Source organism: Synchiropus splendidus, chromosome 6 (genome assembly GCF_027744825.2).
Source record: "Synchiropus splendidus isolate RoL2022-P1 chromosome 6, RoL_Sspl_1.0, whole genome shotgun sequence".
Taxonomy (NCBI): domain Eukaryota; kingdom Metazoa; phylum Chordata; class Actinopteri; order Syngnathiformes; family Callionymidae; genus Synchiropus; species Synchiropus splendidus.
Window position 1 is genome coordinate 7,264,210 of NC_071339.1, and position 15,576 is coordinate 7,279,785.

Here is a 15,576-nt window from a genome sequence, read left to right on the forward strand (position 1 = left end):
AACCAGAAAATGTTAAAATAGGAGCGAGTCTGAAACGACAAATCCATTTTTATAGAAGTACAGCGTCCCCTACTGGATGACTATTGAAGCGGCAACATCTATTTGCATTTGCAAACTCTATTCTATTCTCTATTCTATTTGCAAACTCTATAATCTGAAACACAAGATTTTGTCCAAGAAATATGAAGTAACGTGAGATCACTTAAATGACTTTCTAGTCTTCTGACAACACAAAAACGCTTTGTCAAAACAACCGTCCACGACAGAGGACAGTGGCATGAATGAGAAGTATTGGAGGAGTCATTCTGAGCCAGAATCATCCCAGTGTTGTGAGAGCCCTTGTGGGAGTCCCTGGCGTTTCCTCCATCACCGGCCGCTTCCCGCTCACTCTCACACCGGGACGGCAAGTTTATCTCGAGCAAACTCAAACAACAAGAAACCACAGCAAACATTGACTAAGACTCGGAGTCTCACAGGGATGTCAAAGGCCGGACACACCACGTCCTTTCCTTTTAAATCTCAATTAACTTCCTGGTCAGTTCAGGTCAAATCCCTTGACTTCATGTCCAATTTTAGTTGTTTTCAGCCAACATTAATGCGCATATTATTAACTGTCGGTAACTTTTATCTAAAGCTTTATATTTTCCCATGTTTTCTGTCTTTAAAATGAGCAATAGAAGAGCATCTTATATGAAGAGTGATGACAGAGTTGACCTTGATTCATACAGTACACTCTCCAGTGTTAGTTGTTGACTGACCCAAATACAATACGACTAAATAAACCAATGCAGTGGCACGATTCATTCAACCGTTTGAAGTTTCCTCGCAGTTCAAGCAACTAATGAAACACATCCTGCTCTATGTATTTTTATCTTCACGGTGTGGTATTCAGTAAAACTCACACATTCGCTCTGTTTCCCATGAAAAATAATCTACTAACATATAATAATAATCAGCCTTTAACAAGGAAAGTGTTTTGCTCTCAGAGTTGTGCTCTCAGCTTATGGAATCCAAATAGTTCTTACATGCAACACGTTTAATGAATGTATTCAACAAGTTATTTGTGAAATCTTGCAGCAAAACAAAGTCAAATATAGACACATTTAATTCTTAAAATATTTAAGTTAAATATTCTGTCAATTTGTTTGGCTGCACATTAAATATGAAATATTTTTATTTATTTTCCTTGAAATACTACTTTTTCAGGTGATAAAAACATGATTCCTTTTGATGCATTATTGATAATAAATCTGAAAAACAACTGTGCTATTTGATCTCCCTGAGAAGCGAAGGGGTTGAGCATATTCATTACTGCACCAACTTCCCTTGCGTGTGCTGAAGCAAGGCCACAAAAGCCTTTAAAATTCAATGAGCTCCATATTTGATGCAGAAACATCACACCATCCGTGTTGTAAATCTATGATCAGAACACCGACCGTTGCTCAACATTCTCCTCTCACCACGACTCTTGGAATACAAATGTTCTAAACATTTTTGAACAGTGTCTTTTGTGCTTACTACAGGACCGTTGGACCTTGGATGGAGCTGAAGCTGAAGCGTTGCACCCTCAAACAGTTGGACCTTGGATGGAGTTCCTGCTCAGGTGTGAGCAGACTGTCCCAGACTGTCGGCCTCCGAGAGCAACATTGGTGAGTGCTTCTACATTTCTGTCATCCACTTGAAGTCCCAGCTCTGGCGTCTTGAGTGACCTGGATGTATGTTGTCACCATCCTCCTCTCCCCATCACTCATCATGGAACACTGCGCTCACAATGCTCTCACTCTTCTCTTTGTGACATCATGTTTTGGAAATAAGGAGAAGACAGACAAGTCTCACACAATGAATTCAACTCCATTTTTGGTTGAAATATATACTGCGGTTGTGGGTTTTGGTAGATTTCCATTTCATCTGCATTGAACTCTCGGCTTTGCGGGGAAGAAAACATGCAAAAGTTAAAGCAACTTAGTGGGAATAAGGGAGATGATTCAAATATATGTGACTCATGGTGATCACCATTCCAGCTGTTTCCATCCATCCATCCATCCTCATCTGCTTATCTGTTGCCGGGTCGCAGGGGCAGCAGCTTCGAAAGGTCGTGCCAAACACCCTTCTCCGCTACACCGCTCCCAGGGCGGTGAAGAGATATAATCCCTGCACCTGGTCCTGGGTCGAGCCCTCAAACTGCTGCTGTGCATGATGACACTGACGAAAAAACAGAGATAGGTGAGTCGATCTTTCCTCAGCTCGACAAAATCTTTCCTTCTCCATCATCCAGAGACGGAGGCAGGGGGCGTTATAGTGGACTGTGAAAATCGTGCTCCGCAAGTGTCTGGATTCAGTGTCGCCACTCGAATCACATCTCAGTTGGAGATTAGAAAACGCGTTTCCCTGACATCAACTGTGACCAACAAATTTCAGTGGCATTTCATTTCCATGGAGCACAATAAATGACATGGTGATGCAGACGAGTGCAACGTTCGAGTGCAACTGGGTCAGATGACCACGCCAAGGCTAAACGTTTTCCAGCAATATCAGCCGAAATGTAAGTGATTCTCAACTATTTTGAGGAAGCTGACCAGGTTCGCACTAAGCGAGTCTATTTATTTGAACCACGTTGATCTGGAAGTAGTGACTTGTCAGAGGGTGGAGGATCAGAGATGGATGGAGTCGGCTCCAAACCACTGAATTCTGTAATGTAACATAATATAATGTAATATACATTATATTATTACATTATATTACATTAGTATAGTATAGTATAGTATAGTATAGTATAGTATAGTGTGATGTGATGTGATATTGTTGTTGTGTGAATATTTTTACACTTATTTAATGTTCAAATTCTGCAGAATCAACTTAGTAGACGACAGTAGACGGGACCCTTTAAAGCCACACAAGAATGAATGGAAGTCTATGGGGAGATGAAAGTTATTTGCTGGTCCTCTTTGCCTCGTGCCCTGGATCACACATACCTCCATTTAAATGGTAAATAGTGACGTGAGTGTCATCTAATTTTGTCATGTAATTTATGATTTATTTGTGTTTGAAAATACATATTCAAACGTTGCATGTTTGACATCACTGCTCTGGCACTAAGGCAGATGCGGACGGTACTAAACTATCGAAGGTAGAAGCTAGCAAACATTATCTGACATGGTTAAACACTTACTGAGACCCTGGTCGAGTTCGTCCCGCCTGCTGGCTCTGACTCCAGTTCTGAGCCTACAATATTCTCTAAAGGAACTTTTGATGCCAGTGGAAAAGCACCGCTGTCACGGCATTAGACTGTATCTTCCAAATTCACTGACACCATATGTGAGATCTATGGCAGCAGAAAGTAACTCTCATCTTCAACTTCGTGTTTTTTGTTAACTTATGTCCCATGAGGTGTTCGTAGATGGGCGGGACGTATGCTCCCCATCCTCATTTGACTCTTTGAAAGTCATTTTAACCATTATCTTCTCCCATTTTCCTGCTTCAGAACTTCACAATTATATTCCCATTAGAAAGTAATGTAAGTATTTACAGTTAAATGTAGTGCTGTCGTGTGTGAATATTCTTCCTTCAAGTGTTGCATTCCTGTAAACTATGAAAAGTACGACAATATTAGTTAATCAGTTAATCGACAGTTAATCCCGTTCCTTGTGTGAAAGCAGGTTTCCCAGCTGGATGTGCGTTGATGCCGCTGATTCCACGAAGGGAAGTGGCTTTGCAATGCAATGTTTTTCCTCTTGAGAGCCAGACACTTTACTTCTCTTGAAAAAAAAATATAAAAACAGACAATGTACAAATAACATCCTGGGATTGGGCCTAAACTATGTGATTTCAATCGAAAAAAATAAAAAATGAAAAGGCAATCCGGGCTCAGATTTAAGTATTATATAGACTGGTCCCCATCTTCTCTCAAAGACTGGAGCCTTCAACTGTAGCTGTGCTGTTAACTGATCCATGAAACAAACTGGTTTATTTCTTTTGTATCCCATTGTTCAGGAGGTTCACACTTCAACTAAAACATTGTTATCATCTTTCTCGCAGTCATCAGATGGAGATGAGATGTAAATTCCTGGTCATGGGACTGGAAAAATGTCCAGTAGAAATAATAATGCAGCCATAAAACGGTTCACTTTAAGTCAAGTATCCAATATTCCTTTTACATCTGATCGCCAACAGGACTGCAGTTCCTCCAGCTCTTGCTGCTAAGACATTAAAATAAAAAAAGATTTTGATAGAGGCCTGAAAAATCTACGACAAGCTTTTAAAGGTGATGTCGCTCTGTATATTCCTGAAACAAAAGCACAAGAGCGAGGGACGCAAGGAATTGAGAGCCATAGAGACAAACATGTCAAACCAGTGGAACAATATATTTTACAGTATACATTTCTCAATATAAGTTGTGTTCCAGTTTAATAAGAGTTTTTTTATAGGGGAGTTTTAGGGCCAATACAAGAACCAACGTTTCACAAGGATCCACAATAATCCTCAGAGCAATCCTTTTGACTTTTATTTACATTTAAAATGAAACTGTTTTCACACAAAAATCAATTCACCATCACTCACATCATTAACTCTGTGTCTCACCAAACAGATTTTAATAATTTTAGACAGATTGATTTTCAGTATCCCAGGTGAAGTGACTGTCACAGTCAGCGGACCACACGGTGCCCTGCCATGGACTGGTGACTTGTCCAGGGTGCATTCCTGCCTCTCGCCCATTGACTGCTGAACAGGACTAAGTGCTGGTTAACTGACAACCTATGTACTGTACGTGACGGTCATGCACTTAACACCTGTGGTGTGACTGAGGTATGAATGGTAGTAATTTTAAAAGGAGGCTAAACTTGCCTCCAACCTTGTCAATAACAGCCTTCTAGGACTGTTCAAACATTTTAGGGGAGTTGAAATGTAAAAACTAGTGCTGGAATCTCAAGACATTAGTTTAAAAGTTGATTTATTATGGACAAGAAAAAGAAAAATCAGATTAATCGCACATAAACATTCCTCCGCAGGGAACTGTTTTTCCACCTAGTCCAGGTACACAGCATTATACAATGTGATGTCATAACACATAACACATCCGTGATGAAATTCTGACGTTGGACAGAAACGTTTTAAAAATTGTTCAAGATAAAATCACAAACAATGTTCTGTTCGCTTTCTGGAGCGAATATTTAAGCTCATGTGTAAAGCTTATGTGATTATTTGGATATCAAATATCAAAATTTGCTCAATAATTTGATTTTTTTTTTCATTGAGCCTCAGACCTACATACATTTTTATTTTCAGATGACTGTGACACCTCTTTTATCAAGCTACTTAAAATCATCATGCAGTGGTTAACAATAATTCGACTTTGTATATTGAAAGTTGTTTTTTTTTTTTTTCTTGACAAGGAAACGTTCGTGGTTGCAGTCCTGACAAAGTTCCCTCCAAAGGTCAGGGTTGCCATCTCAGACGTGCAGTTCGGTCACGAGCAGCCTCCGGTGTGGCGACCGTCTGTCTTGCTGAGCTGGGTCCTGTCGCTCCCGGACTGTGGGGCCGTCCATCCTTCGGTGTGGACCAACACCATTGCTGGCCAGATCGGACGCGCAGTCGCCCGAATATCTGCCGTGGGTTCGCAGCAAAGCTCGCTGTGATTGGTGGGCCAGCTCCTCTCTCTGGTGGCTGCAGCCTATCGGGCCCGCAGAGGAGCTGCTGGTGTGGTACACACTGGAAGACAAACCCGGAGATAACAGCTGCACTGGAGGAAGAAAGAGCCAGCGGTCTGAGCAGGGGAAACTCTCCGGGCCGAAGCGAGGTGAGGCCTGCCGCTCCGCCGAGTCACCCGCGACACCGACTCGTTACTTCGAGTCGCCGTTTCTCCGCGTCAAGTGTCGGGTGGATTCCTAATCAGCTCGAGCCGAAGTTGGAAGTGACGCGCGAGCTAACGTCGGCTAAGTGCTAGCTTTTCCTCACTTCCATGTCGGACATCAGCACCTTTTTCACGCAGAAATGACTCCGCTTAAGCCGCGCTGTCGGTTATAAAACTGCGCCTTCGCTTGCCGAAGTGGCATCCGACGAAGTTTTAAGCAGCATTTCCTCCTCCTCCGAGGATGTGACCTTCCTTGAGTGTCCAAAGCGTGAAGCCATCCATCGGTGCGCCTCTCCTCTAGACGCTGGCCTAGTTGGTTAGCTCAGCGACCCTGCGGCTTTACCTCTCAACTGTCGTGGAATTACCCCCCAAAACAGGCAAACACTGGCGCACATCCAGCGGAATCTTCTCCAGCAGTGTACGCTGAATTCACCCTGCTTGTCGATTGGTTCTAGAATAACCAGTCCATCGGGTTGTTGGTATCGCATGTTAGCAGAAGCTAAACGGGCTAGGTCTCATCGCACATCGGACATCTCCGCTCTCCAGCATCTGCTCAAGTTAGAACGCTTCAACTTTACATTTGCACCGTATGGCTTGTTCAGTTTAATGTGGTTCTCACTCGAATGCACACGGTTAAAAGCAATAGCTCCACGAGAACGCGCGTTACTCTCACATCTGTAACAAACTAGAGAAAAGGCGTTTTCTGACGTATGAAGTCTTCAACAAATGTGCCTTAAACTAGTATCGTCTCGGCCGGCTCATGTGGTTATGCACACTATATAAGCCGTAACTTTGGTTTAGCGAGGAATGTCCAACCTGTGTAGCAGTAAATGCCCTTCAGTGAACTTTGGACGTGTTTCCATAAAAGCACAGCTCCATCATTCTGGGATTTCAAATGCGTCTCCCTGAGAAATGAGGTAGTTTTCAATCCAGTTTGCTACCAGTTTGCGTTTCATCCAGACGGTGAAGTAGTGACAAGACAGTGACAAGTAGAGACGATGAGTTGCTTTAAATGTAAATTTAATCAGGTTAAACTACGACTTCTGATCAGTGACATGATGGCATTATTCGAATATGTAGTCAGTGGATGCTTTGATCTACTTTGAGTGTCTGTGGAAAAAAAGAGAAAAAGGAAGTGTTGCATCTTTAGATGAAACTGTTGAAGGAGAAGGGCTCCAGCACTCCCACTGCCCTGAACAGAACTAAGCCCTGGTTAATCGAAGGTGGATGTTTATTTTACTAAGAATGACGTCATAGATTTCATGATAAGAGTTAAATATGTATCGCTCAGTGTGCTGCACTAGTCTGTCTAAACTTGATGGCCGTGGAACCTTCAGGAAATGTGGTCATAAATCGAAGAGGGACTGATGTGTGACTTTTATATTGCCTTCAGTTTATTCAGAAAGCAAAAAATGAATGCTTCCACTGCTGCAAGGTCGTCTTATTGTCACTGGTGGCAGTGGTATCACTGTTGCTCTTGTTGCTGAAAAGCGTTTCAACTAATTGGTCCTATGTTTGTGAATCCACATTAATGACAACGTCACACACACAGTTCACAGGTTTCTTTAGGTGGGCGGAGTCCTCTAAGTGATGAGTTCAGAGGCCCACCAGGCCAGTTCAGGCAGCGACAGCATCTCACAGGCTTTTTTTCGCCCTGCCTTCTTTTTGTGGAGTTTTCTAGTTGCATCCACAAGGGAGGCGACTTTTGTGAAGAGGCATGACACAATAACAAGGTTCAATCTGCTTGTCACAACCTGCAACAAGAGTCAGCTGCAAAGGCCTGGGTACGATCCATTGGGAAGACATTTGTTAAGCAGTATAACAGATGAAAGTGTTGCTTGTAGTTTGACATCCCTATTTATAGCTGTCTTAAGCTTCTTGTTCTAGGTTAGAAGACCCAAATTCCACACTTGAGAAAGGATGAGGACAAATTCCCTGGTGTTTTTAGGAGGCTAGGAAGGTACATGAGTTGTGAAGCCCTTTTGAGTTTCATAGTTGGGGACATCACGTCTCGGATGCTGTTAAGGCACGTACTTCTTTTGCTGGATTGACAATTGTACGGGAAACTGTGTTGTATAGACTTCAGGGTGTCCACCTGATTGAATCAGGGGGAAAATTTTTGACATCTACTGAGTTGGTTACAATGAAAACGCTAGTTTTTCATCATGTGCATTGGACTTCTCTTCACTAAACCCGTCCATCTCTTCATGCCGAAAACATCATGTTCATGTCCACCTCCATGATGCGTTATATGTTAAACGTTTGTTTCAATGTCTCCACTTAGTTTAGATGCGTTTGATCACAAGGCATTTCATTTAAAAAAAGTTTTTCTAAAAGCGTGGCGCTCTCATTCGGCGGTGCCCCACGCCTGTTTATGTGTGACGGAAACCCTGACCTTCAATGTGGCTGATTATGTCATGATCTTTTGTGAAGGAATTCATTATCAGCATCATAACTGTGAGCCCACTGACTTCTTTCTCTCCCTGTAAATTGATTTATTTGAAGATTGTAGTTCTTTTTCATTAGTACCAGCATTGAATTGGAATATCTAGGCCGTGACATCTACTTCGATTTAAAATTGGGAACAAAATTAAAAAGGCATAAGTATTTTGTCTGTCATTACAGAACTATTCCCTTTAAAGTTGTTGTTTTTTAATTTTTATTTTTTGCAACGAGTAATGTCATGCACTGGTCTGATAAGATCCAATTGGACAGAGAAATGTTGTTGTCCAAATGAAACGCTGCAACGTGTCTTTATTCAAAAGGCAACCAACTCTGTGACACCATCTTTGAACGTTAAAAGGTTAAAAGGATCGTTGTGGTGAATTCGTGATAGTAATTGTTTATCTTGTGTTTCTTGTTGCAGCAAAGCAAAAGGTGGAAGGAGCCCAGATTGCGGGCTTTGGTGATTTCCGTTAAGCACGGGCCAACACACCTACTGACAAAGAGATGTGGGATGGGGAAGAAGGTAAACTGACTTCTGACTTGTGGATGTCTTCCACTCTGTTTCTTTGTTGTCCTTGAAGAAGCTTCAAGGCCTTGATACTTGAATTTTGTGCTGCTGTTTGTTGTTAATGGCATCATGGCATCATGAGATAAAAGCCGCACGATATACGCAACTTTGAGGCAGATACAAATATGTTTCATTTGAAGTGTGCTCAAAAATTGCAGGAGTCATGGGTCCCTGAAAACTCATTTTGGCATGAGAAATGGAAAACTGCCCCCTGTGACACCCATATTACATGAAAATAAACAGGAAATCGATGATGTAATTAGAGTCATACAAAAGCACTCTACTCTCAACTACTGTGCGACAGTTATTGAAGCCCATGTTTCTATTTATGGTCCCTTTTTCAGTATCAAATCTAGTGATTCACCCTGCTGTTTTGAAATATGAAATTAGTCTTGTTAAGTTGTCAGTCTCCAATTGACCAGTCCACATCTTGAAGACGTCCTGTATGCATTATTACATCATAGTTTCTGCAGCTATTACTTTTATTAGACTAGATGGCCTTTATTGCTTTTTTGTTGAGGGAGTTACACTATAGTAAGCTGAAATTATCTCATGTGATTTTGAGTAGTTATTCTGTGTAGTAATATGTTCTGCCAAATTTCTACTTTGCCGATTGATGTACAGAGTATTTGTTAAATAATAACAATTTGTGACTTTTTTTTTCCCCTTAGGTCTAACGGAGAAAGATGAGAAGCCTTCTACTGAAGGGCCCTCAGCAGAACTCCAAGGAACCCATCCCATGCCAGTCAATGACCCTGGAGAAATGGACCTGGTTGCAGTGGCAGACAAGGATAAAGAGGAGGAAGATGAACAAGGTGGTGCAAATGAGGCTGAGCACGAAACTCCTGACCAGCCTGGCTTAGATGATGCTTCCACACCACCCACGCAACCTGCTCCGGTTTTGAACTGCAGCCAAAAGACGACAGACAGTTTGCCAGCACAATTAGGGTCTTCCTCTCCTGTTGAACAGGAACCAGACGGTGACCCCGATTTTGACATCGATCCCGACCCGGATGGTGAGCTTGAAGAGGACGCTCAGTCAGAGTCTCACCCCTGTCTGCACTGTGAACGCCGCTTTTCCACCAGGCAGGGTCTGGAGCGCCACGTACACATTCACGCCGTCACAAACCAGCAGACACAAGTTTTTAAGTGCCGCTACTGCAGCAAACCGTTCGGCTCACAGGTTGGGCGACGGCGACACGAGAGAAGACATGAGAGTGGCTCCAAGAAAAAGCCTGGCTCACTGGCTGGAACCGCAAACCTGATCAGTCACATGGGGCAAACAGATGTCTCAAGTCCTGACAGCACTGGCCAAACAAATCACTTTATAGCCATTGGGTCGCAGTTTGCAAGAGCCCCTCTGCACAATTCTGACGTACAGAGAGCAGAAGCTAGCCCACAGTTTGACCGGCCCTACGTGTTGGACGAGAATGGGGAGTCTAAAGAACTTCATCCTTGCAAATACTGCAATAAAGCATTTGGGACACACACAAACATGCGCAGACACCAGCGCAGAATCCACGAACGGCATTTGTTACCAAAGGGAGTTCGCAGGAAAGGCATGCTGCTACAAGAGACGACACAGCAGCAGCAGCCAGATGAATCACCCAGCGCCAGCCCTCCTCCCGTATATGTCCCCAGTGCAGACACTGAAGATGAGGCGGACAGGGATGACTACGTTGTAGACATATCCAAAAACATATCTGAGAATTTGAGCTTTTACATCGACGGCAAGATTGTGTCCACCAGCACGGTGAGCACCTGTGAGGTGATCGAGGTCGATTCCAGGTCTGCAGCATTGTTCGGCCTTGACACAGTCATTATCAACCCCAGTCAGTTCAGCCAGGCTGTCAAGATGGAGGGCAGAACCAGTGCAGCCAAGTCCATCTCCGGCCTTCAGCAATCATCGTCCAAAAGAAGGACCTCGACGCCGCCCCTTGTTCCAAACCTGAAGGTAGAGACAGACACTCAGTCATTTACAGCCACCTCGTCGTCCACGTCTTCCTCGACTAACCTGCTCGTCGGAGGCCTTTTCCAACAGGAAACGGATCCATCTCACTTGCAAAGAGAAAAAAACGTGTATCTCTCACCAAAGCTGAAACAACTCCTTCAGACTAAAGATAGCCAGAAGACAACTATTACACTGTTACCTGAAAGCAACAGCATGGCCTCCCCTGCATCTGTCGCATCCCTGCCAGGTTCCTCAGGCAGGTTTAAGAGAAGAACATCTTCTCCTCCATCGTCTCCACAGCACAGCCCTGCAAGTAAAACGGAGAGCTTCCAGGCTGACGCCAGAGGCTTGTACACACTGAAGGTGCCAAAGCTCGAAACAAATTTTTCAGGAAGTTTTCAGGACCAAGAGGAGAGCATTGCCCTGATCCCCCCTGGAGAAAGCCATCAACTCTGTCCAAATAGTGGGGGCAAGGCGTGCAACCAACAGCCCTTAGACCTGTCGAACACTGTCAGTCGGTGGAATGACGCTCAGATCAATTTTATTCAAGGCGATTCTGCTCTTGATTTAAGCTTTCATCGGAAGAACATTCTTGACTCTGAGGCTAAAGCTCCTCAACCTCTGGCCAAAAAGAAAAAGCCCATCACGAGCATGTTAGAGAAGGTGCTGATGAATGAGTATGCGGGTTTGTCCATGGCCGGAGATGAAGGCGTAGCTGCCATGGTGAATACCAGCTCCAATAATTCCTGCTCTTCAAATGTAACTTTGGATTCTGCCCACCCTTCTCCGCCCTCTTTGACCCCCGTCACCTTGAACCCATCGTCACCTGCTAACTCAATTGTAACTTCGCCAACGCCTCCTCCACCGGTCCTCCCCACCATTCCCTCTCCCCTGCCAAATCCTGACTCCCCCTCATCCCAGCCATCCGAGTCATCTGGCCTGAGACCGTTTCCCATCCTGTCACCAGAAATGTCTCCAAGAAAAGAGCCCGAGGAGGATATATCAGCTGAGGAAAATAGAGACAAGGAAGACGGCAACATCTCAGAACCCAGAGACTCGAATCCAAACACTCCAGTAGAAGAGTTGGACGATTTCGCAACATCAGGCTCTCCAGAGCACAAACCGGTCGATGTTCCTGCTACTGAAGATGTGTCTTTGACAACATCTCACAGCCTACAGAATGGAGACACACACTTGGAAGCACCTGATGCTGCTGTCTCTGCCCAGACAGAGTCACCCCCTGCCTCAATCTCTCCAGCGCCATCTCCTGCATTGGATAATCCCTCACCGCCTCCCTCCCCTCCGCGTATAAAAGTTAAAGAAGAACAGATAGTAGATGAGGTTTCGGTCACAAGTCACGAACCCCTAGATGTTAATTCTTCACCTCAGTCTCCTGTTCCCACAAAATTGCCAAATAAAGCATGTGACGGAGGTGAAATAGACTTTCCATACTGCAAGAATTTTGTGTGCAACGTCTGCGAAGCCCCATTTCACTCCATGAAAGAGCTCGGCGTGCACATAGCAGAGCATGCTGCCGAATGGCCCTTTAAGTGTGAGTTCTGTGTACAGCTTTTTGGCGACGCCCCAGCTTTGCTTTCTCACAGGACGACACTACACGGAGTGGGCAAGATCTTCGTATGCTCCGTCTGCTGCAAGGAATTTGCTTTCCTCTCTAACCTCCAGCAGCACCAGAAGGATCTGCATCCGAACGAAACGTGCTTACATACCACTGTTGAAAGTGGAAAACTCAGGCCACAAAACTACACGGATCCTTCTAAAGCCAAAGAGGAAAGCAGTCCGTCAACACCAGCACCAGAGGCAGCAGAGGAAGCCTCTCCTCAGCAGGACCTGGAGACATTAGAAGATGAGCCTGATGTTAATGGTAATCATGCGGAGGAGGAGCAGCAGCAGGAGCAGGAGGAGGAGGAAGCAGACGACCCCACGGAGGAGCTCTACACTACAATCAAGATCATGGCATCAGAGGGAGGCAAGCCCAAGGGCCCGGATGTGCGGCTGGGCATAAACCAACACTACCCCAGCTACAAACCCCCTCCCTTCCCCTATCACAGCCGCTCTCACACCGGCTCCGTGGCCTCAGCCACCAACTTCACTACCCACAATATACCACAAACCTTCACCACTGCCATTCGCTGCACCAAGTGTGGGAACAGCTTCGACAACATGCCCGAACTGCACAAACACATCTTGGCCTGTGCAAATGCCAGCGATAAGAAACGCTACACTCCCAAGAAAAACCCCATCCCCCTGAAGCAAATAGTGAAGAGTCCGAATGGAGTGGTGTCACCCTCAGCTGCTGCTGGCCAAAATGCTTTCCGGAGAATGGGACAGCCAAAGAGGCTTAATTTTGGTCAAGATGCTGGGAAGACTAAGTTGAGTGCCCTCAGTAAGAAGAAAAACCAGCTGGTGCAGAAGGCCATTTCCCAGAAAAACAAAGCTGCCAACACAGCGAAAAAGGCCGTTAAAGTCGAAGAACCAAAAAACGTTTGTCCACACTGCAACAGGGAATTTACCTACACTGCGAGCCTTACAAAACACATATCCATCAGCTGCCCCATGAAGCCCGTGGTGAAAAAGGACAAGAAGGTATCAGCAGAGGTGAAGAAAGAGCCTGTGGCAGATAAAAGCATGACACTAAGGAAGAAAGCTACTGACCCTGAGCAGATGGAGCCAGATTCCAAGCCCCTAGGAAAGACAAGGGCCCGCAGCTCTGGTGCGGTCGAGCCCGACCCGTCCCAAACCACCAAAGGAAAAAACGCTCGTGCAGCGGCTCCCCAGAAGAGACCCGCCTCGTCCCCTCAGCCAGATCCCACAAGTAAAAAGCAGAAGAAGGTTCAAGCTCAATCTCTACCTCCGACTCCGTCTGTCCCAGACACTCCTGATGACGCGGCGCCTCGGCCGGCGAGTAGAATGCAGCGCATGGGGAAAGTGGCTGCGCCCAAGAAAGTGGCAGAGGTCAAACCGCCATCGCAGCAGCCCAAGAAAGAGGAGCGCTTCTCCCTCCGGACGAGGGAGAGAGCGCGCGGGCCCGTCACGAGAAGCCTGCAAACAACAGGTGCATCTGAGGACGGAGGTGAGGAGTCAGCGATTCCAGAGCCTAAAGCCACTCAGGTAAGCACAGTTGCCATTTTATGAAGATGGAACCAGATGTTGCAGATTTTTCAATCGAAACTTTCTGTTATCATTGCTTGTAGCTATGTGTTGTAGCTATTGGAGCTTCAGTGACCCGACGCTCCTCATGTTGCTGCCAATAATGGCACCGTCTGTTATAACACTTTATTTATTTTTGGAAACTTTGTTGATATCTTTCAGCCCGACTCCGATGCATGAATAGTTTATTGGAATGTAATGTTTATTTATGCCAATTTTAAAAGGAAACAAGTTCCTGTGCTTTTGCTCTTAGCACCGTCTGTGTTTGGCTCCTGAGGAAGATGAGAACCGGCAAAAGGGTGTCTTTGTGCTTTGTACCGTTTTTGTTGCGCCTTCTCCACGTTCACATCTCTGCGTTTTCTACTGCTGTTTTTCAGGAGGTGAAATGAACCACGCGGACCCATTTGAACGCTGACTCAGCGCCGCAATCTCTCTGGCCACTCTGACGTAATTAATGACTGCGCTGCAGACTCACCTGCGTTTGTGCTGGTGGGCTCACTCACTCACATGCTCGCTCACTCGCCCCAAGTGATGTCAGCTTGTCCTAAACTGCCTTGCTGGATTTTACAACTTCTCCTCCAAAAACTGATTCTTTTTTTCCTTCCAGCCTCGCAAAAAAATCTGTACATGGTAATGAGTTAATATATACAATGTGTCATTACTTGACCCAAAACAGTAAAACTAGGGCTCCGTTATTTTTGGGAAGCTGGTATATTGCAAATGGCAATCATATATCAGTTCGGGTTTAGACTAATTCCTGAATTCTTCTTGTTTCATTTTGGTTTGTTTCGATTTTTTTGGACGGTCTCCATGCATGTGCTGTATAAAGTATAATCCAGATGAAGCCAATTCTCTCGTCTCTCCCCACTGGCTCCCACTTTCGTTTATACCTTGATTTTTTTTTTTTTTTGCAAATATTTACTGTATGTATGTTTTGATTTCTCTAGTCATCCTATTGTAGAAATATTTTATGGCATATTTTGTTTGGGAAACAATGAAAAATGGCAGTTTGCTGCAACAATTGGTCCTCAGGAACACTGTATATTTGTGTGTGCGTGTGTGTGCGTTTGCTGTAAATGTGTGTATGACTCAATTTGGAATGCAGCCTGACAGCTATTCCTCTGATCTCATTCTCCGTTTGTTGATGATTGCAATATAATGTGAATTATTTTTTAGTGGCATCCCTGAATGGTCTCTCAACACGACAAGACATTTGAACACACGGTTGAAACTGCACTTTAATGGAAACTGCCAAATTTGCTGTGTCGTTTAAGATTTGGCTCGATTCAATGATCCTTAGTCGAATGTATGAAATGTCTGTCGCCATGTGCAGACGTACTAATTCACACCAAATGTGCGAGTTATCCAGATATTTGAGATTAAAGCTGTTGTTTCTCTTTCGTTGTAATGCCAAAATGTTTCGACCCCGGTGCAACAGTATTTAGTCTTGTCATTTATGTCCAAGAGCCACGGCACAGTCATGCAACAGACATGAGATTCATGTTAAGTGTCACTGTCTGTTGAAATGATATTTTTTTTAGATTCAAACTCATCTCATCTTTTCTCAATCTTTCCCGTTAAAATCGCAATACCAGA

The 15,576-nt window shown here is 44.5% G+C and overlaps 1 protein-coding gene across 1 annotated transcript; it reads left to right on the top strand.

Annotated features, from left to right (window-relative positions):
- The first annotated feature begins 5,550 nt into the window (after window positions 1–5,550).
- prdm2b (PR domain containing 2, with ZNF domain b) lies at window positions 5,551–14,890 on the top strand. Its single transcript, XM_053866922.1, has 4 exons — window positions 5,551–5,794; window positions 8,715–8,816; window positions 9,533–13,941; window positions 14,358–14,890. Exons 2-4 carry the CDS (start codon window positions 8,798–8,800, stop codon window positions 14,367–14,369), a joined length of 4,440 nt encoding a protein of 1,479 aa, XP_053722897.1. The 5' UTR covers window positions 5,551–5,794; window positions 8,715–8,797; the 3' UTR covers window positions 14,370–14,890.
- The last annotated feature ends 686 nt before the right edge of the window (window positions 14,891–15,576 follow it).